This window comes from Anoplolepis gracilipes, chromosome 14, assembly GCF_047496725.1.
Source record: "Anoplolepis gracilipes chromosome 14, ASM4749672v1, whole genome shotgun sequence".
NCBI classification, from domain to species: Eukaryota; Metazoa; Arthropoda; class Insecta; order Hymenoptera; family Formicidae; genus Anoplolepis; species Anoplolepis gracilipes.
Window position 1 is genome coordinate 7885387 of NC_132983.1, and position 22776 is coordinate 7908162.

Sequence of the window (22776 nt, forward strand, 5' to 3'; positions counted from 1 at the left end):
ATTTCAAAGATAGAACACTGGGAACATCATAGAAAAATAAATAATTAAATTGATAATTAAATGCCTTAAATTAAAACGTATATTCTTTCCATTTTTTTGCCAACCTATGATTAACAACAGTCAAGAGTAAAAAGAATTATTAAAAAGAAGAACTATTAAAAAGAAAAGAAGGAAAAGTTATTTCTGAATAAGAGTCGGATTTTGTGAGGAATACCCATACCACAATCACAGATTGAAAACAGAAGTTGCTGATTCTTTTTTATGTTAATTATTACAACAATACATAAACAATATTTTTTTGAGAGTTTTAAATAACATCTTGAGTAGATAGAATATAAAAATAAAAAATATAAAAGATAAAATTTATCTTTCAATGATCTCATCTCTCCATACTTTTGCATGTACGTATAAAATTTCTCTTTTTTTAATTAAACTTAAGAGACAAAGGCGTGTCTCAAGTAAGGAATAACAAAGCAGAATATGATTCTGAAGAATTTATACGCAACCAGCATTAGGTTCAGAATATTTTTGATTATTAAATTTTAATAACGCCGAAACTGACTAGATTTATAATAAATTTAATTATATAAATTAATATTAATCACTCTCGAAATAGAATACTGACCTGAGAACAATATAATTGTGTTTATGAGTATTAACATAAATTCAATTCAAGAATAGCAACAAGCTTTTTTGAAAACAATTTGCGGTGATACATTACTAAATGCGCGGATTGTTTTCGCTTTTATTTACTAAACTAAAGATTTGCTGAAGAGTTAAAATGTTCGACTACATACATTTTTCTCGTGAAAATTAATAAAAAATTTTTAAATGGAAGATTGATGATTTCTCAAATTTATTAATAATTTTTTGGTATGAAATAGTAAGCTATTAAATTTTGAACAATTTTACAACGAAAACGTTAAAATTGAATACATATCGAATATATTAATTTAATGAATTTTCTGTTATTGTACGTGCTTTTTCCCTTTTGTGTAATTTTTTCCAATAGATAATCAATGGAATTTTATAATGGACATAAATTTTAAAATAGATATATTTTAAAGGAAAAGAAAATATAAATAAATAATATTTTTTTCAGAAGAATAAAAAAATTAAGAAATATGAATTACATTCAAAAAATTCAGAAAACAATTATAAAAAAAGATTATAGTAAAAATTAAAAATTAAAAATTTAATTTAATGCACAAAAATTATGAAAAAAATATAGACTTAATTGTGTAAGATAAATTAAATGATAAGTAACGGATTTAAAGCAAAAGGGATACATTTATCTATAATCTACATTTCCATCTACAAATATCTACAAATCCGTTGCTTATCGTATTTGTCTTTAAATTATCACTGAAAGAAAACTTTAGCACGAACACACCAATCCTTGAATGTGACAAAGAGACGGGGTTAAATGATGTTGAAGTGTTTGGATGTAAGTGATCAAAGCTTCTAATTTCAATTCAAGTTTGATTACACAATCTAATATTATAAATTATTCTATTAATGCTAATGTAATTATGCACATAATTACACGTAATGATGCAAAACTTGTCTGGGTTAAAAGTAAATCATTATTTTTAATAAAGTTTGAATTTTAAACAGGAACATTGTTATATTGTATAATTAAAGCGCGACTTACAAAAATAAAATTTATATTATTTTATTAATAGCGGCATCTCGAGAAAGATTTTTAACTGATTTGGACATCAGAAAAGAAATCGATACTTATGTTTGAGGTACGTATCAGAAAATTTTAAAAATTTTTAAATTTATATATATCATTATTTAAGAAAGAATGATATACACATATATATGACAATTACAGAATCATGATACTACAGCGATGAGTATAATGTTTTCTTTTTAAACATGTTATAATAGACAAAAATTAAATTTAATTTGCCTTAACATTTTAAGAATACAATATTATTTACATTTTGTTTTTTAAAAGAATTCTTATTCTTGTAAATTTTAATATTTCGAAAATTTTATATTACGCTTTTCAGAGTCACGTAGTACCTGCCGGAACTAATTTACATCTTAATATCTGCGGAGTTCACAGAGACTTTTTTTATTGTTTTTGTATATGTTCAACATTATAAATAAAATATACATTGTAAACATGTCGCGTAATTTCTTATCTCAAGACACACAAGTGTGTTTTGTCTCGTGTCTCCTCACCTTCATTCTTTGATTGATCGCGAATGATGATATTTCAAAAAGAGAGAACTGAAAAAAACAAGAGCTCACTATTAAACGTTTAAACGTAATTAGCATGTCTATTTATTATACAAAATGTTTTCCCAAATAAATGTATTTTAAGTCTAAAACCTGATATTACACATTTATGCGATTAACGAAAATAAACACGGACAAGATACTTTTGTGAAAAATAATATAAATATTACAGATTTTTTGATAAAAACCGAACTTTGCTCGTTTTTTTTTAATTAATTTAAAATTTTTTAATTCTTTTTTATAATTCTGTTTTATTTGTTACAACGATATAAACTTGGTATTTTCTTGAGAATTCTAAATAATATCGTGGATAGATAAAATATAAACTATTTATCTTTCGATAAACCATTGATCTCTTGATACTTTCATATGTAGATACATAAGTATAAAATTTAATTAATATCAAGAAACATACAAACCCTCAACGACAAATAACAAAAGAGAATATGGAGAATCTATTAGCCTATCTAATTCAGAGTATTTTAAATTACCAAATTTTAGTAATATATTGCCAGATACTAACGAATTATATAGAATGTTCCAACTTTTGGTAGATTTACCCGTCAATTATTTATTGCAGATAAATATTAGCAACTATGGTTCTATTTTTTGATAAAATTTATCTCTACGAGTTAAATTTGTTATCTAGAAATATTTTTATTTGCTGATTGAAATAATGAGTAAAATTATCTTTCGGTAAAAAAATTAATATGTAGATATGATATTTACCTAATAAGTGACTGATGAATAAATCTACTATAAAATTGAAACAATCGGCTCTTTTTTGATAGCTCAAATAAATACATCAACAAATTTCGTTGATTAGAAATAAAAAAAGTTATACATATTATATAAATTAATTTTTTTATTAGCATGTTTCAATACATTCAAGATATTCCGATAAGGTAATCTACAATACGTGATTGTGTATTTTGCGTTAAATATATTTTACTTTAAATAAGGTTACTTTTGTGATATCTTTTTTTTAAATATTCGTTATAAATTTATAATATATAAATGTAAATATATTCTTTATAAATATTGTATATAAATTTTATATGCTCATTATATAAAATTTTTAATATTTTAAAAACAATGTGAGGTAATAATGTTAAATAAAAATTATAAAATTTTAGAGTGCTTGTATTTTTTTATTTTTAATAAATACAATTTTAAAAATTATAACATTACTTTTGCACAAAAAAGCAGATTTAAACAATATTAGGTACATACATTTTAACACTACACTTTTGCACAACAATTTTCTTGACGCTGACTTGACATTTTGTTTTATTATCGCATCGTTTTCAACGTCAGTCTTTTTTAATGACACTAACTTGACTTATTAGATTAATCATATATAAGAGCAAATGCAAACTTAGTTTAACAAACATTAGCTCCTTGTATTCTTATATGATATTTTGTTATCATTTTGTTGCAAATATAAGATAATGATTGTCGATATAACCAGTGAACTTTGTTCTGGTTTAAATATGCACACAGCAATGTTAATAAATTAAGTCTGTTGATTAGACAAAAGAAAAAAATTTATAGGAATCAAAATTTTATTCTTTTCGTACTACTTATTGTATCAAACTCGTATACGCTTATTAAGTAAAAGTCTATAATTTGTTAAAGAAAGGAGAGATGAAGTTTTTGACAAGGAAAGTGACACAAGTGTATCCCTCTTATTTTAATAAATTTTAAATATGTTATCTAAATAAGAATAAGAAATGTTACTTCTCTATTAAAATAGAATATTCAAAAATAACAACACAAACGAGTATTGTTCGTGGATTTTTCTAAGGGTAATTTGAAGTGAGATACTAAACTGCTCAATGCATGTCCTGGACTGATTTTTATATACTAAATCTTCGAATTACTGAAGCGTTTGACAATATACACTTTTCTATGAAAATAAAAATTGGTTAAAGAAAAATAAAATTGTGTTTGTAACATATGTGTGTTATATTTTTAATTTCAATGTTAATATTTTTATTTTGAAAAAGATTTTAAACAATAACAATTACTATGTTAAATTAATAGTTCTATAATTACTATTTGAAATGGTTCCACAATTTTTATCTTCCCAAATAAAAATATACATAAGAATGTATGATTTTAATATTAAAAACAGATAGAGAAAAACAGGTTGAAGAATGGTATTTTTTGCGATAGAGGGTACAGGGAGAGATGTAGGCGGAGCTCTTCCCCTGTCCACACATTTATTTTATAAAAAATTTTGAAAACATATCAAGGTTAAGATCATTAAGACATTTATTTTATAAATAATTTTGAAAACATATCTCAAGATTAATATCATTGAGACTAAAATTGTTTTTCTAAAAATATTATTTCAAAATTATATATTTTAAAAACAAACGCCACAAAATTCAAACAAAGTGTAATTTAGGAATGTACCCTCCATAACATATATAAAAATGAAAAACCCGATTGTATATTTATCAAATGTATTGTTTGGTCTTTAATCAAAATGAGATTATTCAACTTATCTCTCAAGTATGAGACTCTGATTATTGTTAATACGCTCTTGAGCAAGAGATATTATAAGTGTATGCTTCAGATGTGCATTGTCAGTTCGCGGAGATTTGCTTTACTAACACATGTATCTGCTTGAAAAGATTTGCAATTCATTTCATACATTTTAAACATTTGAGTGGTGTTTCAATTGAACGTCGCTTTAGAGAATTTATCAGGTAATTGAGTAATACTTATTTATACAAAATAAAACTTTATAACATTTTATTGTAATATTTGAACTAGGATTAATAATATAATTCGTGTAAGTGCATGATTTTTATACATAATTTTTTTTCTAATTAACACAAGTTGTTAACTTTGTTTGATTATTATAATCATATTGTTATAATCTTACTAAATGTATTATATTCTTTTTGCACAAATCTTTAAAAGTTAGATAAACAAAGGAAAAAATGCTATGAAACAATCGTCATAATTATATAATTTGTATATGTATATTAAGTATATGGAAACACAATATGTTTATATGTGTAACGTGATAATAAATTTGATAAAAATCACATAAAATTTTCAAATTAACTTTTTGTTTATGGAAGTGTGCGAATGCTTAACTAATAGCTCCGTTTATTAGAAAACAATTCTATCTTTGCTTAGTAATAAAAATATATTTTTAAATTTAAAATTAAGTACATACTGTTATAGCCCCAGAAAAGGCTACAGATTTAATGAATATATATACATATATATATACATATAATTATATTGATGCAGGAATGCATCGCGAGCGAAGCGATAATCACGCGAGCCGCTGACGCAGCGAGCCACGCGCGCCCGAGACCGAGCGCGAACACGAAACCGGAAAGGTGCCGCCGAATTGCTAAAAAGTACAAGCGAGGAAATTCGACTTTGAACTTCCTCGCCTGCACTAAAACGCGAATTCAGCAACATAACCATATTTGGTCATGTTGCTAAGGGATCCCCTCCGAAAAACCATGCAGTTCGGAGGGAAGCTCAGCACCCGCCGCGATGAAGCGGCGGGCAGTCGTTGATCAGATCTTAAAGAGGAATAATCGTCACGGACAGTTATTAAATAGAACGAGATACACGAATAACTAAGAGATATACGCGCGCCTGAGATAAGCCGACGCGTATCAGACTATCTGTACGACAGAGTATATGAGAGACACCGCTCTCTCCCTTTAACCGACAATATACACGAGTGTAGATACGTACGCTGGGAGCAGTGATAAAATACCAAACCTGTGATTTCTTTTAAACTGCTATTTATTATAATAAAATGAAGGAAGTAAACAAGTAAAAATAATATTAAAATAAAAGGTGGCCACTGCCCGTCGTATCCCCGGCCTTCCCTGAACGGATCCCGAAAAATCCTGTGCCCCCCTCCTGGAGGCACAACAATACGCACAAAAATTTGCACAGAACTAAATTTTAAATTAAACTTTAGAAGGATATTATGATGCGATCACTTAAAAAGCATTTAAATAAATAAAATTATAACAATGTTAAAATAACTGAAATATTTATAGATAATAAGATAAATATAATACTCGACCTAATTTTGATACTATTTATGAAACACAGATCAGAATTTGCAATCTTATTTTAGAATCTTAAGAAATTAAATATCATAAATAAAAACATAAGTATAAACAATAAACGATAACATTTTTTTTGTTTGATTTACGTAAATAATATTTTTTTTATTATAATAAATAAAATTATCACATTATTTATAACTCTTCAAAGTTATTAACTATAATACATAAAATATATAGGATTAAGGTATTTCAATGATATTATCTCTGTCTTCATTACTCTCTTTTACACACACACGCACGCACGCACGCACGCACGCACGCACGCACGCACGCACGCACTCTCTCTCTCTCTCTCTCTCTCTCTCTCTCTCTCTCTCTCTCTCTCTCTGTCTCTCTGTCTCTCAGACAATGCAATTATGACAGTTTTGCTGTGAAACAAATATCACTTTGTTACACGTGTGATTCAAGGATTATAGAAACAGGAAGCTAGAAAAGATTAAGCTAAACTAAACGGTCAAGAATATCACGTCAAGAAACAATGTTTATCACCATATTGTTATTATTTATGTTTATTTTACTGGTGTGTAATTATTATGTGCATCATAGAAGAAATGGACGACTTATTAATCTCATACCGGGACCACCAGGCCTTCCGATACTTGGCAATGTATTGCAAGTCCAAGTTTCAGCAGGCAAGTATAAAATCTCTAACTTATTTACATTAATTTACAAACGGTCCGTAATTCGTGTACACGCAAGTAAAAGTTAAATTCACAAATCTTCTATTTTGAAATACTTATTAACATTTATTGCATACAGATTATTCATCTTAGCATTTCTTTTTGCAATATCAATTTGCAATGTATTTTCGTAGTTATCATTATAGTCTGTTTTCAATATCTGAGTAAAAGTAACAATGAAAATAATGACAAAATTAATCCCTCAACAATTTTGTATATTGACAACATATTTTTTAGAAGAGCTAATAAAACTGTTATGGAATTGGGCTGATTACTATTATCCCATTGCGAAAGGCTGGGTTTTCTTCATACCTGCTGTGTCTATCCGTCATCCAGATGATCTGGAGGTAATACAAAAAATTAAATTTTTTGTGGATTATTTTTTTTGAAAAGATAAAATTATGATTTAGCTAGATTTAAAAATCTTGCGCTTTATAAGTAGATTTTTGCTTGTAAAAAAAAGATTTTTAAAAAATGAAAAGAAGCAAACATTGACTCGACCGAAATTAAATAAAAATTCGAGATATAATTAATAAATTATATGTGTATCTAAAATAAAGTAACACAATAAACTGATGTTCTTTCTTAAGATGTTTTTGATAATTTCAGACAATACTAAGTAGCACCAAGCACATTGAGAAAAGTCGTGTGTATGATTCGTTACTTCCTTGGTTGGGCACGGGTCTTCTTACCAGCACAGGTAACGTAATGCAATTTACATATAAGCGTATTCTTTACATATTCTTTACTATATCACAGTCTGTTATCGATCTGTCTCCATCACAGAAAATCCAATAAAATGTTACAATTAGACTTAAATATTATCTTATACAATTAAATAATAAATTTATACAACTTCTTTGTTATAAAAACTAATAAATTTAAAAGAAATTTAAAAGAAAAAGATTATTAAAATGGATAAAATCGATAAAAAAATTAATTTAAGATAATTAATATATTATTTAAAAATTGATCAATTAAACATTAAAGTAAGAATGATAATGTAATTTTATATAATATTATTAAAACTTTTTATTGTATAATTTTACGTTATATTGTTTCTGTTTTAGGCACTAAGTGGCAAACACGACGAAAGATATTAACTCCTACATTTCACTTCAATATATTAAATCAGTTTGTGGATATCTTGATCAAAGAAAGCAATTGCATGACAAAATCGTTGAAGGATGCTGGAGGAATAGTTGTAAAAGATTTATCATCATTTGTTAGCGAGCATACATTAAATGCGATATGCGGTAAAATGGCTGTAAAATTCTTATAGCTGTTTTATTTATAGAGATTTTATTCTTCATAATAATTATAGCTTTAGATAAGAAGATAGTTTATTCCTATATAAAATATCAATGTTACAATGAAGATAGAAATATATAGAATTTGATTTTTTTATACTCAAAGCTATCTATGAAATATAATATTACAATAAATCTTTGATTATATTTTTATTTTATACAATCAATGCATTCTTAGAAACTGCCATGGGCATCTCTCTGCAAAACCTTGGCGAAGCCCAGCAACAGTATCGAAATGCGATTCACAATATTAGCGAACTGATAATTTATAGGTAATTTATGTTTAGTAAATAATTGTATGATTTCTATGATCTTTTCTTTATACTATGATAATGTATACGATTATATAATTTGAAAAATAGATTAATTATTTAATAGTCATGTGAAGCTACAATTAGTATAAACAATTAGTGTCAAAATATTGTATGTGCTAAATGTTTAATGTCAATATATTATTTGTAATCTTTAAAATATTAAAAATATTGAAAATATTAAAATATTAAATAGTTAGGAAAAATAAATTGAGCAATAAAATTTATAGGGAATTACATTTACATCAAAGAATCTATTTTAATTTAATTTAACTAAAACAAATGGCTAATGTTTTAGGAGATTCTACATATTTTCGTAACATAGATAAATTTTATTTATATTATCTATAATCACTTACAGTTTACTTTAAATGTTTACACTGACTTTAAATAAAGCTGTTACAAAATTATAATATTTTTAGAATTATATAGTTTCATTGTATTACGTTTTAGAACTTTTAGGCCTTGGTTCTATAACAATTTGTTATTCTCGTTATCGCCACAAGGAAGAAAGCAAAAAAAAATCTTGAAAATATTGCATGGATTCACGGAAAAAGTACGTTCTAAATTATGTTATTTTTAATATTATGCTATAGCACAATATGCTACTGTCATTAAGTACAAAGAATCATTTTTAAAAATTTATATTAATATCGTATTTGTATATGTAGGTCATAGCGGAAAGAAAACTTTATCATGAACGCACCAATGGTCGGTATTTGAAAAACCTTGAAAGTGATAAAGAGATAGATGATGTTGAAGTGTTTGGAAGTACGCAAGAGACCAGTTGCTAATTTAAGTTTGTTTGCGTAATTTAAAATTATTATAGTATTTGTAGTTAACATACGTAATGATATAGCATATGTCTGTCGTAAAATTAAATCATATTATTTCTAATAGAGTTTGAATTCTATACAAGAACAATGTTAATTAAAGAATGCAAAAGTGAGATTGAGCTAATATGTTGTTTTTGTTTCTAAAAAGTTAAAAAAAAGCGGCTGGCTATGTTGGACCTTTTAATAGCGGCATCTGGAGAAGGTTTATTAACTGATTTGGACATTAGAGAAGAAGTCGATACTTTTATGTTTGAAGTACGTATCAGTAATCTTTTTTTTCGTTTAGTGTATTTAAGCATGTATAATTGTATTACGTTATACATAATACAATAATACAATAATTAATGATGATGATTACAGGGTTACGATACTACAGCGAGGAATATGATGTTTGCTTTATTACTATTAGCTGAACACAAAGATATTCAGGTACTTTTTTTCAATATTATTGCAATATATTATTCAAATTACAATTTTTATTCAAAGTATTGTACAGATAATTATAGTGCAGATAATTATAGTACAGATATCAAAATTTTTGTTGCAATATATATATATTCTATATACCAAATGCTTTGAAATTAAATGTCAACAGTTCGAGTGCATATAGGAGATCGATAAACTACGAATAAAAACTCCTACAAAATATCGCTCGGTTTTGCTCCGTTTTGGAAAAAACTAAAAAAAAAAGATTTCACCAAAAATATAAAACAGCACTACGATTATTATGTTTATTAAAAAACACCAGAAAATAAAAGTAATAAAACATTAAGATTAAAAAAGAGAGTAAAATCTTTCTAAAATAAAGTTAGAAGATTATAAATATTAACACGATACCGTAGAGTCTTCTACGTAGACCACAAGAAATTAACCAATCACAGTTGACATTAGAGAGGAATATTGAATATCATTGATTAGACTACCCTTTATTGTAACCTGCTTACTTTAATTTATATTTAGTTTATGTTTATATTATGTTTATATTATTGCCTTTCTATTATGAATTAATTACAGTTGTTTATCAGAAGTCTACAAGCGAATAATTAATTACTTTCTGCCACAATATGCCAGATATTCTAATTTCGTTAAACATTCCAACATGGGTTTTTGCGAATTTCTTCAAAACGAAGCAAAAACGAGCAAATCATTAAAAGACTTCTTTTCTTAATTTATCTTTCACGATCCTAAAGTTTTGACATTTAATTTTGAGGCACTCTTTACATTAGTTTCTACATATATATCGAAAAAAAAGTATTTTTTTAAATAAATATAAAAAATTTATTTTGATTTTATTAAGAAAAATTGATTTCATTAAGAATTTATTTGTATGTACGTACATAAAAATCAGAATATTAAACACACTTTAAATGTCATCGGTGATACAGGAACGTGTAAGGGTTGAAGTCAATACCGTGATGCAAGAGAACGGAGGAAAACTAACGATGAAAGCGTTGCAAAATTTATTATACTTAGAGAGATGTTTAAAGGAAGCGCTACGTTTGTATCCCAGTGTGTTTTTCATATTTCGAAAAGCTGCCGAAGATGTAAAATTACGTAATGCATTACTTTTTTGCTCTATATATTTCTGGACATGTAACATACCACGAAGTATAAATTATCAAACGTAAAATACGTTGAATTACTTTAACATTTTAAGAATATCAATATTATGTATATTTTATTTTTTTCTAATTTCGTATTTTTGTAAATTTCAATATTTTGTAATTTTATTATATGATTCAGATTCATACAAAATTCATATAAAATTATGTAATCCATTTTTTGTTGCATATTGTTACATACACAAAGTATATATTATCGAATGTAAAATAAGTTTAAATGCTTCAACATTTTAAAAATACAATGTTATGTACATTTTCTTAAAAGAAATCTGCATTTAGGTAAATTTCAATATTCTGTAATTTATAGTACGCTTTTCAGAATCATATGTCATACCTGCTGGAACAGTCGTACATCTTCATATCTACGGAATTCACAGAGATCCCAATTTTTGGCCAAATCCAGAAGAATTCGATCCAGATAGATTTTTGCCCGAGAGAATACAGAATCGTCATCCATATTCCTACATACCGTTCAGCGCAGGACCCAGGAATTGTATAGGTGGATTGTTATTTTCGTTTCTACTCGTATCGATAATTCTTAATAGTGTCGATAAACTTTGAATTTTATGATAGGTCAACGATTCGCTCTGCTCGAGTTGAAGGCTACAATAGCATCTTTGGTGCACAATTTTTACTTGGAACCAGTAAATTATTTAAAAAATATGCAGTTTAAGGTCGATTTACTTCTTTGTCCTTCGCGTCCGATTTATATGAAATTCATCCCAATTAATCACAAATAGCCGTTTAAAATTAGCACGGATATCATGTAAGAATATAAAAAGTTGATAAATTGTAAGAATGATGGAAAATTATTACGCATATTATACGTTTAACATTATTGAGAAAATATATATTGTATATGTGAACATGTTACGTGATTTTTTTATTTTGGAACATACAAATATATTCCTCGCATCTTGTTTCCTTTATTTCTCGTGTGATCAATCGGACGGTGATATTTCAAAGATAGAGTACTGGGAACATCATAAGAAAATAAATAATTAAAATGATAATTATATGCCTTAAATCTGCCTTGGTTAATAAGAAACTTATGAGCAACAGATAAACTATACTATAGTTAGCAAGAGTTAAGATAGATATCAATTCAATTTTTGAATAATTAAAACGCATATTGTTTTCATTTTTTTACCAACTTACGATTGGCAACAGTCGAGAGTAAAAAGAATCACTAGGAAAAGGAAAACAAAGAAAACATATTTCTAAAAGAGAGTCGGATTTTGTGAGAAATACAACAATCACAGATTGAAAATAGAATTTGATCGTTCTTTTTTATGTTAATTATTACAACAATGCATAAACAGTATTTTTTGAGAGTTTTAAATAACATCGTGAGTAGATAAAATATAAAAATAAAAAATATTCAAGATTAGATAAAATATAAAATATTTGTCTTTCGATGATCTCATCTCTCCATACTTTTGCATGTACGTATAAAATTTTATTAATATTAAGAGACAAAGGTGAATCTCGAACAACGAATATAAAAGCAGAATATGATTCTGAAGAATTTATACGCAACCAGCATTTAGTTCAGAATATTTTTGATTATTAAATTTTAATAACTGCAGAACTGATTAGATTTATAATAGATTTAATTAATATGTATATTTAATTGATAATTCGAATAAATATACATCAAAAAATTTTTCCGATTGAAAATAGAAAAAGTATACATATTATACAAATTTATTCTTCTATTAGCATATGTTTCAAGATATTAGAAATATTATATCCAACAAAGTGATCAAATAAATGAATGTGTATTCTATGTTAAATATATTTTACTTTTAATTAATTTTTTATTACTTTTTGATATTTTTCTTTTTTATATCTCCTTGACATCTTCGTATCAAGAAATATACAGAAGCCTCGAGCAGCAAATAACAAAGCAGAATATGTAAAATATGTAGAATCTATTATTAGCTCATCTAAAATTCAGAGTACTTTAGATTATCGGATTTTAATAATATTATCAGATACTATGACCGCAATTATAAAATGGTCCAATTTCTATTATTTTATCTATTGATAAAGTTTATCTCTACGAATTAAATTGTTATTATCAAAAGGTAATTTTATTCAGTGGTTGAAGTAGTGAATAAAATTATCTTTTGGTAATAATTTAATCCGTAAGTATGATATTTACCTAATAAGTGATTGATGAATAAACCTATTAAGAAGTTAAAATAACCGGCTCTTTCTTGAAATGTATATAACCGTAACGACGATAAGACGTTTATTAAGACGAGTTTATTGTATTGACAGCATTTTTAACAAGAATTCTCATGGCTATATACAGATCTAGCGAATTAATCTTTTCAAACGGTGGACTTCCAAATCGAAAAAAACACTAACTATAGACCACGATACCTAAAAAGTAATGGTGAGCGAACCACACTCAGCATGAAATTACTTAAGCCACCCTGCGTTGGTAGTTCTGACTTAAGGGGATGGAGTCATCGGCGAACTCATGCGCGATTTTGAGCGCCGCCTTGAAAGAACTAAAAAAAATGTTACCGACACAGTCGGCATGAGAGTGAGCGAGACAGTAGTACGAGCAAGCGAGACAGCAATAAGAGTGAGCGAGACAGCAATAAGAGCGAGCGAGACAGTAATAAGAGCGAGCGAGACAGCAATAAGAGCGAGCGAGAGGAAAATAACAGCGTGAAAGGAAAGACTCGAGCTTCGAGTTTTCTTTGCTAGCTGCTATGCCCCTCTCGCTCGCTCCTATTACTGTCTCGCTCACTCTTATTACTGTCTTGCTCGCTCCTACTACTGTCTCTTTCGCTCGCTCGCTGAGTGATATTTGTTGTGTGGTAATAGTACACACTAACGCGTATTCTTTGTACATATGTCGTTTCAAATAATTATAAAAAAACAACTTTTTTTTCGACCAAAATTTCGTCGCAAGGCTGACAATAATGTAGAAGACGAATAGGCATACACAAAATATGTGTAAATAAATTAAATTTGAGAAATGTGTATATAATGTAATGTTATATACTTTCTTTATCATCTCTATATAATAAATACAAAATATATACATACTGAATATATAATTATTTTTATTTTGTATTTTATATACAATATATATACCATAATCAATAAAATATAATATATGTATAATATACATACATAACTGCATATATTTTTGGAACATGTATTAATTATTTGTGTCATTATGGTTAAAGTGTAAAATAAAAATAACTATATTTTATGTGTAATTGTATTATATTAATTTATTAAATAATTAATTTTGTATTTATCATATAGGTCTGAAATTTAAAAAAAAAGTATATTTTTCTTTAGTTCTTCAATTTTATAAATGTATAGTATTATATATATATATATATATATATATATATATATATATATGCATATATATTTGTGAAATAAATATTTTATCATATCTGATATCTCTTAAGCACTTTGCATATGTCATTTCATCTTGTGTATAGCTTTATTATATCATGGCTTTGCATATGTTAAATATGCAATAAATAGGAACTAAATATATTACAATGTTTAATTTGAGAAATATGTGTATATAACACTGTATATCTAATGTCATATAATTGTCTATTATAAATACAATTAGATATTGAATATAAAATTATTTATATTCAATATCTAATAGTATTTATAATAGACAATTTATTTTCATTTATTTTACATACAGATAAAAATAAAAAAAGTGTATGACATTAGATATACAGTGTTACATACACATATTCTGAAATTAAACATTGTAACATATTTAGTTCTTATTTATTGCATATTTAACATATGCAAAGCCATGATATAATAAAGCTATATACAAGATGAAATGACATATGCAAAATGCCTAAGAGATATCAGATATGATAAAATATTTATTTCACAAATATATATGCATATATATATATATATATATATATATACATATATATATATATATATATATATACATATATACAGGGTGTTTATTTGAAACGTTCCCATCCCTATATTTCGGAAACAGTTCAATTTTCTGAAAAATTGCAAAACACGTGTTTCATCATTTTGAGGGGCTACTTTTTTAAGGGGATCGGGAAGATCGTCCCCCCAAGCGGGTACAACGGGAGCCCCCAACTTTGAAATTTTAAATAGAACTCCCTATTTTTTATTGCATATTCTTATAGCTTATCTCGAGAGCTTTTCAAAACACTATAATTAAATGTTTTTTCATGAAGAATTTTTCGAGTTATGAGATTTGAAAGTCACAGTATTTTGACATAAAATACATACTATCTCGTAAAATATTCATTTTTCGATAATCTCATCACTTTTATGTGCAAAATAATAAGAAGAATCAATTAGTATAAAGAAAACACACAGTTGTCTTAAATAAAAAATATGAATTTGAAACGAGCATTTACGTATTTTTACTTAAGAAAACTGTGTGTTTTCTTTACACTAATTGATTCTTCTCATTATTCTGCATATAAAAGTATTAAAATGAGATTATCGAAAAATGAATATTTTATGAGATATAACGTATTTTATGTCAAAATATTGTGACTTTCAAATCTCATAACTCGAAAAGTTCTTCATGAAAAAACATTTAATTATAGTGTTTTGAAAAGCTCTTCAGATAAGCTATAAAAATATGCAATAAAAAATAGGGAATTCCATTTAAAATTTTAAAGTTGGAGGGCCCCCTTGTACTCTCTTAGGGGGACGACCTCCCCGATCCCCTTAAAAAAGTAGCCCCTCGAAATAATCAAACACGTGTTTTGCGATTTTTCAAAATTTTGAACCGTTTCCGAAATATAGGGGTGGAAACTTTTCAAATGAACACCCTGTATATAATACTATACATTTATAAAATTAAAGAAAAAATTTAACTAAGGAAGAAAATACTTTTTTTAATTTCAGTCATATATGATAAATACAAAATTAATTAATGTAATACAGTTACACATATTAAATATAGTTATCTTAATTTTACACTTTACACCATAATGACACAAATAATGAATGCATGTATTTGCAACATTATTTACAACAGTATATGTATTTGTGTATGTATATTGATTCATATAAAATACAAAATAAAGATAATTATGTGTAAAATCTAATGTAATTGTTTGTATTTAAATCTGAAACAATTTATTTGTATTTATTACAGAGATAATTATATAATATTAGATATACAATGTTATATACATATAATTCTCAAATTATATAATAATATATTTTATTTACATTTATTGCACACATTTTGCATCACAATTCATCCCGCACATGGCTTTGTATGACAATAATATTGGTCGAACAAAGAAATGCAATGAATTGTCAATAAATCATGTGACATATACACATGTGTATAGAACGTCAATGTGCAAATAAAACAAAAAGAAATGTATAATACCAGTACACGTAGTTAGATCACCCCTGGCTTTATATATAAAATATATAATATAAAATATATTTATATTAATATAAAATATTTTATATATAGAATGGGCCCCATCCATCGCCCATTCTCGTAAGACGCAACCTATATATTTTCGTCTTTCCGATTTGTATTTTATATATAGAATGGTCCCCATCCATCGTCCATTCTTGTAAGACGCAATCATTATATTTTCGTCTTTCCGATTTGCACACCAAGTGCATAAGTAACATAGCATTCTTTTTATGCGAATGAAGAATGCATCGAATATTATTATACAATTATTAATTTATTATGGCGCGACATTTATTGTGAAGGGAACGGTGATAGCTTGTTACTTTCAATTATATTCATAAAATGACGTCTCATGCGTTCTACGTCATTAGAATATTTATCCTCACAAGGATTTCCTTCTAAAACTACAGATGTAGCGAAAGCAGCTGCATAAATTCCGCAACATATGCTATCTGGTTGTACTTGGACTTTTTCAAATATTATATCGCTTACGTTTATTCTTGGATAACGTTTGCAAATATAATCTTTCTCTTTCTTTGCCAATTTTTTGTACGTACAGCCAGATAAGCTATCATATACATGCAGTTTGAACCCGTCACAGAAAATGCATCGCCAGTGATCAGTACAATTGCCTCCAATTATTTGTAAACTGTTGTCACTATCACTGGCTGTTATCAGATCCGGAAACTCTAAATACAGAACGCTTTGTGTTTCGAAACAAGAAATTTCTCTAACAACACGCAAGAATCTATCTAACCATTCATCATTCAGTTTGCTCTGTACAGGCAGAACATTCTTTCTCACCAAAGAAAGAGGAGCAATTGTATCATCTAAAACTTTCTTACGTTTTGTTATTTCATCATTAGTCAGAATTTGTTTAGTCTTTGAATAACTGACTAAGATGCAATCGCTATCTTGTTCTGTATCCGAAACAGCAGCAATGTTCACCATGTCTGTTTGCAACGTTCAGTTTTGATTGTTTATTTTCTTGCTTGATATTTATGTTATCTACATTATTTTGTTGCACAGTTTGTTTGTGGATTACTTTTCTTTTAGACGCTTTTTCTTTAGCATCTATTATATATTGTGGGTTTCTAATAGGCATATACCTGTTATGACGGCTATCTAAGATTTCTGGAAGCATACAGTCATGATAGAAACGTTTTAAAAAAGGCAGCATTTGATTTTCCCAAAAGTTATTGTCTCTATTGACTACCACAATTTTTAAACTTTTGGGAGTCCATAGAGCGAATATACAATAGTTTCGCTGCGTTATGTTCAACTGCCCTTGAACTTGATAAAAGTATCGATGATTTCGATTCATTTTATCATTATTTGTTCTGTCAAATATGCCTTTCAGTAAAGGCAATTTTTGTACAGCCTCGTCAGCTGTTAAATTTTCTGCTGATAGAGGACATTTAATCTCCACCAGACCATCTTCATCGATAAGCCCATCGGGAGAAGCACCCAAAAATGGATTTTCATAATCAATGAACAATCCACATGGTTCAATATTTTTATTTAATTTTGTAGCCAACTCTTTTTTGGCAACTTCCTCCCTATCGCGACCATATTTCATGGCTGCTGTGTCAATTTGTGGAGGATATAAAATGCTTTTTACAGTCGCTGCACAAGACGTTGTTGGTCTCATGCGACATACAGTTCCAAAATTGGATGCTGTTAGCATTTCACGTCTTAATGAATGCCACAGTTCACATTCATTTTGGTCTCTTGTTTTTCGTTCAATTTTTTCCCTGTTTTCTGCGTTTTCTGACAACTTTTCTATATGGTTTATTTCAAGTTGTTTGTATACGTCAGATGAAAGATCTGGCTTTTGTGATTGTGGGCCATAATGACGATCTGTTCCTGCCTCTCGTTTAAATTTTTTAAATCTGCCATCCTCTTCTCGAGATTTTTTGGTTCTTGCAACCTTTATTTGTCGTCGTTTCTCTAAATTTTCGACAGTCGGAGGAACATCCTTACGCATGCTTTTATATACTTGCGTAAGCACTTGTTGAGTATTATACTGCACAACAGCTCCTGCAATTCTAGCATTGTAAGAATCTCGCAGGCCAAAATTAAGGCGCTTTCCACCTATTTCTTTGCAATTATCGAGTTGAACGCTTCTGCAGGATTGTTTGTCAAATTTAATAACAAACTATCGGAATAAACACTCAAATGCCTGACAGCATTTTCAATTTTGTCATATAAACCGTGTAATTTTAAATATGGCACATAATTTTGTACTTTTTCATCGCATGTACGGCCGCGTTCTTTACATCTCTTATGCTCACCAAAAATATGGCTAGGAATATTTAAAATATCTTTTTGTAATTCCGTAGCTTTGTCATGGTGAGGTACTTTTTCCTCTTTTCGTAGAGTGGCTGTCTCTAGCACTTCTTTTCGTATTTTTAAAATGTTACTTTTTACAACATTTCGTAGCTGTACAAAACCACGTTTTCTGTGCTGTTTTGGCTGGACTGTTCCTGCAACGACTTTCAACTTTTTGCACAAGTTGCGAAGCAAATGATTTGTGCAGTCTACTTTTTTTACAGTCACCATTTGTTCGCGATACGGTGCGTTATTTAGTACAGCCTGATATACACTGCTGTCGCCATCAGCAATAATTGTTTTATATATCAGTCTATGCATTTCAAGGCTATTTTTAAAGCCTTCTACAATGGCGTCGCTTTCTATACTTGTAGAGCTAGCGTTGCGGTCAAAATTTTTATAACATTTGTGACTGCGTGGCTCGAGTCCATTTCGCTCCGCTCTATCACACACCGTACAAAATTTGTTGCGGATACCAACGAAGAGAACTTTTTTTGTGCGATAACCAATTATGGCACCAACACCGGAAAGTGAATCGTAAGCGTTGCCCTACGACCTCTTCATCCAACTACCATCCGCTACAACGGTTATATATGGAATGCCATTTATAGTTTCATTCCTCTCGAGGGCGAGTTGTTTTTCCATTTCGCCTGACATTTTCATACTTTCCATGGCTGTTTTCTGAAAATCATCAACTAAATTTTCACGATGATTTATATAAGTCTTTTCAGACATGCAAGGTATATTTACACCTGCACAAAATTCTTCTAGTTGGGCATAACCATTTCCAACTGTTATAGTTGTAGCTACAGCAGCTTGGTTAAGATCCAACTTTTCAAGTTCTGTGGGTTCTGACCATATGTTGTCTTCATAGTTGCACATTTGGCATTTGAAGAAGAACTGCGTCTTTAACCCATGGCAACGAGAATTTATGACCTTCCAATCTTTAAATTGGCACTCTATTCCTCGCGCATGGTTATTAAATGTTCTGTGTATCTCATTCCACATAAAAGATACATCGACAATGCGACGGCCTTCCATCATACTTTCTTGGATACTATTTGTATCTGGAAGGCTCTTTTCGATAACAAAACTGTCATTGTCATCTTCGCATGATTCGACAATGCGATAGTCTTCAGACATGCTTTCTTGGATACTATTTGTATCTGGAAAGCTCTTTTCGATAACAAAACTGTCATTGTCATCTTCGCATGATTCGACAATGCGATGACCTTCAGGCATGCTTTCCTGGATACGGTTCGTATCCAGAGGGCCAATCTCGATAATAAAATTTTTGTTATCTTTGCAAAGTTGAATATCTTGTTTAATATTATACATACCTGTATTAGACTCCAGGCATTGCATTTGGATATTAGCTATTGAATCCATCATATCGGGAAATAACTCTACCGATTTCTCTAAATCGATGGATTCTTTACTAATATTTATGCTTCAGGAGTCATTTTCAAATTTTACTTCTTGTTTGTTTTGTCGCCTGTAAAAAAAAGATAAATTAATATATTGTTATAAATATTATCATAAAATTTATTATTATTAACTTATTTAAAAAAAAATAAAATCTCTGAAAAATTAGTTTACTTTTGTTTTTAAATTTTTAATTATACTAGTAAAACTAAATTATTATACAATATAATAAATAACGCTTTGACCAAATAAATGCTAATCAGACCGTACATGCAAACCGTATCTGGTGTTAAAAAATTTTGAAAGTTACCAGCACGCAAATAGATCGGCACTGGATTTTGTTTTTACAACCAGTACACCAATAAATCGTGTCTGGGTTTTTTTACAACCAGCACACGATTAGACCGTCACTGGATTTTGTTTTTACAACCAGTACACCAATAAATCGTGTCTGGGTTTTTTTATAACCAGCACACGATTAGACCGTCACTGGATTTTATTTTTACAACCAGTACACCAATAGATCGTGTCTGGATTTTTTTACAACCAGCACACGATTAGACCGTCACTGGATTTTGTTTTTACAACCAGTACACCAATAGATCGTGTCTGGGTTTTTTTACAACCAGCACACGATTAGACCGTCACTGGATTTTATTTTTACAACCAGTACACCAATAGATCGTGTCTGGGTTTTTTTACAACCAGCACACGATTAGACCGTCACTGGATTTTGTTTTTACAACCAGTACACCAATAGATCGTGTCTGGGTTTTTTTACAACCAGCACACGATTAGACCGTCACTGGATTTTATTTTTACAACCAGCACACGAATAGATCATGGCTGGATTTTTTTTTTACAACCAGCACACGAATAGATCGTGCCTGGATATTTTTTTTATAACCAGAACGCACATGCAAACCGTTTCTGGTGTAAAGTATATTTTGAAGTTACCAGAACGCACCATAAATTTAGCACTAACTACTGTTATTATGAAATTACTGCCACTACTCTACTACTACTACTACTACTATTATTATTATTATTACTACTACCACTACTATTACTTTATAATTGTATTATATATTAGAAAACGTATTTTATAAACTGTTTTTTTCAGAGATTTTATTTTTCTAAGCTACGTAAAAAAAAAGAATAACTTCCCATACAGCTATGAACTATATTGCAGCAATATTGTAATATTGCTGAAATATAGCTGCAGTGTAACTGAAAGATTCGTGCTGTATGGATAATGACTTATTACTATCAAAATTAATTTGATTATGTCAATTATTGTATTTTTTCAGTGTGTATGAAGTTAGCATTTGAAATGTTAGCATCTTATAAATTTCATATTTACTTGCATCCAGCATAGTTGTACAGCATAGTTCCTGATAAGTTTTAATAATAGTTCCGTCGAATTAATTATTAAAATCGCGTTTTTAAAAATAATATGCTAACTTCCGATGATACTTCATAGCATGTCACCATATTACGAATACCTGATCACTGGAAAAGAATAAAAAAAGTTCTATTGCCTAAATACGTTTGTTAATAGTTCTGACAATTATTTTTCCCGAAAAATGCGTATTTTCGAATATAAAAGTGCTGGTCGATTTTCGACAATTCTGTTTATTCTAAAACAGTTCCAGTACAGTTCTGATCATGTACATTAAATTTTTAAAGTGTCCTAATGATAAGAACAATCAGATATTTTTCTAAATCGTTACTTTGCCTGAAAAGTGCGCATTTTCGAATATGAAGCTGATATACTAGTGAATTTTTGACAGTTCTGCTAATTCTAAAATAATTCTGGCAGTTCCGGTTACGTACATCGTATTTCCAAATAATTCACACTAATTACTTAAAAATTTTTCTAATTATACCTGTTGTCAGAATTGTATGTAACCAGATCTATGCCAGAATTATTTTACAATTAGCAAAACTATCGAAAATCGACCAGCATGTCAGCTTCATATTAAAAAATGCGTACTTTTCAGGAAATGTAACGGTTTAAAAAAATTTCTAATCGTTCCACTCACAAGAACTCTTGAGACATGTAATGCACATGATCACAACTAAATAAGAACTACTTTAAAATAAACAGAGCTATCGAAAATCAACCAGCATCTCTTTATACTCGAAAACACGCATTTTTCAGGCAAAATAATTGTTTAGAAAAATTTCTGATTGTTCTTATCATTAGGACGCTTTCAAAATGTAATGTACATGATCAAAACTGTACTGGAACTGTTTTAGAATAAACAGAATTGTCGAAAATCGACCAGCACTTTTATATTCGAAAATACGCATTTTTCGGGTAAAATAATTGTCAGAACTATTGACAGGACGTTATTGTAGTATGGCTGATTTTCTAAAGAGCATGCAATAAAATTTCTTAAAACAATAAATAAAAAATAAATAAATATTTT

The 22776-nt window shown here is 28.4% G+C and overlaps 2 protein-coding genes across 6 annotated transcripts; one reads left to right on the forward strand and one right to left on the reverse strand.

Annotated features, from left to right (window-relative positions):
• The first annotated feature begins 4842 nt into the window (after positions 1-4842).
• On the forward strand, positions 4843-12040 carry LOC140673060 (cytochrome P450 4C1-like). 5 transcript variants are annotated; one of them, XM_072905651.1, is made up of 13 exons: positions 4843-4970; positions 6783-7006; positions 7292-7401; positions 7664-7754; positions 8125-8310; positions 8543-8636; positions 9129-9231; positions 9347-9446; positions 9660-9766; positions 9872-9940; positions 10897-11065; positions 11441-11632; positions 11707-12031. In XM_072905651.1, exons 2-13 carry the CDS (start codon positions 6853-6855, stop codon positions 11871-11873), a joined length of 1542 nt encoding a protein of 513 aa, XP_072761752.1. In that variant the 5' UTR covers positions 4843-4970; positions 6783-6852; the 3' UTR covers positions 11874-12031. The 5 variants fall into 5 exon arrangements, with proteins under 5 accessions (XP_072761752.1, XP_072761753.1, XP_072761751.1 ...); XM_072905652.1 differs by having other exon boundaries at positions 4866-4970; positions 5527-7006; positions 9138-9231; positions 11707-12040; XM_072905650.1 differs by having other exon boundaries at positions 4866-4970; positions 5527-7006; positions 11707-12030.
• A 4836-nt stretch (positions 12041-16876) lies between these two features.
• On the reverse strand, positions 16877-19960 carry LOC140673341 (uncharacterized). The gene is given in 3 exon segments (XM_072906237.1): positions 16877-17549; positions 17551-18694; positions 18697-19960. Coding segments are annotated over 3 exon segments (3081 nt in total).
• Between the last annotated feature and the right edge of the window lie 2816 nt (positions 19961-22776).

What these genes read in the sequence shown, in the direction of transcription:
- LOC140673060 (XM_072905651.1), top strand. Translation starts at nt 6,853, where the DNA reads ATGTTTATCACCATATTGTTATTATTTATGTTTATTTTACTGGTGTGT. An exon ending in TACATTAAATGCGATATGCG is followed by an intron (nt 8,311 to 8,542) that starts GTAAAATGGCTG and finishes ATGCATTCTTAG; the next exon opens with AAACTGCCATGGGCATCTCT. An exon ending in AGGACCCAGGAATTGTATAG is followed by an intron (nt 11,633 to 11,706) that starts GTGGATTGTTAT and finishes ATTTTATGATAG; the next exon opens with GTCAACGATTCGCTCTGCTC.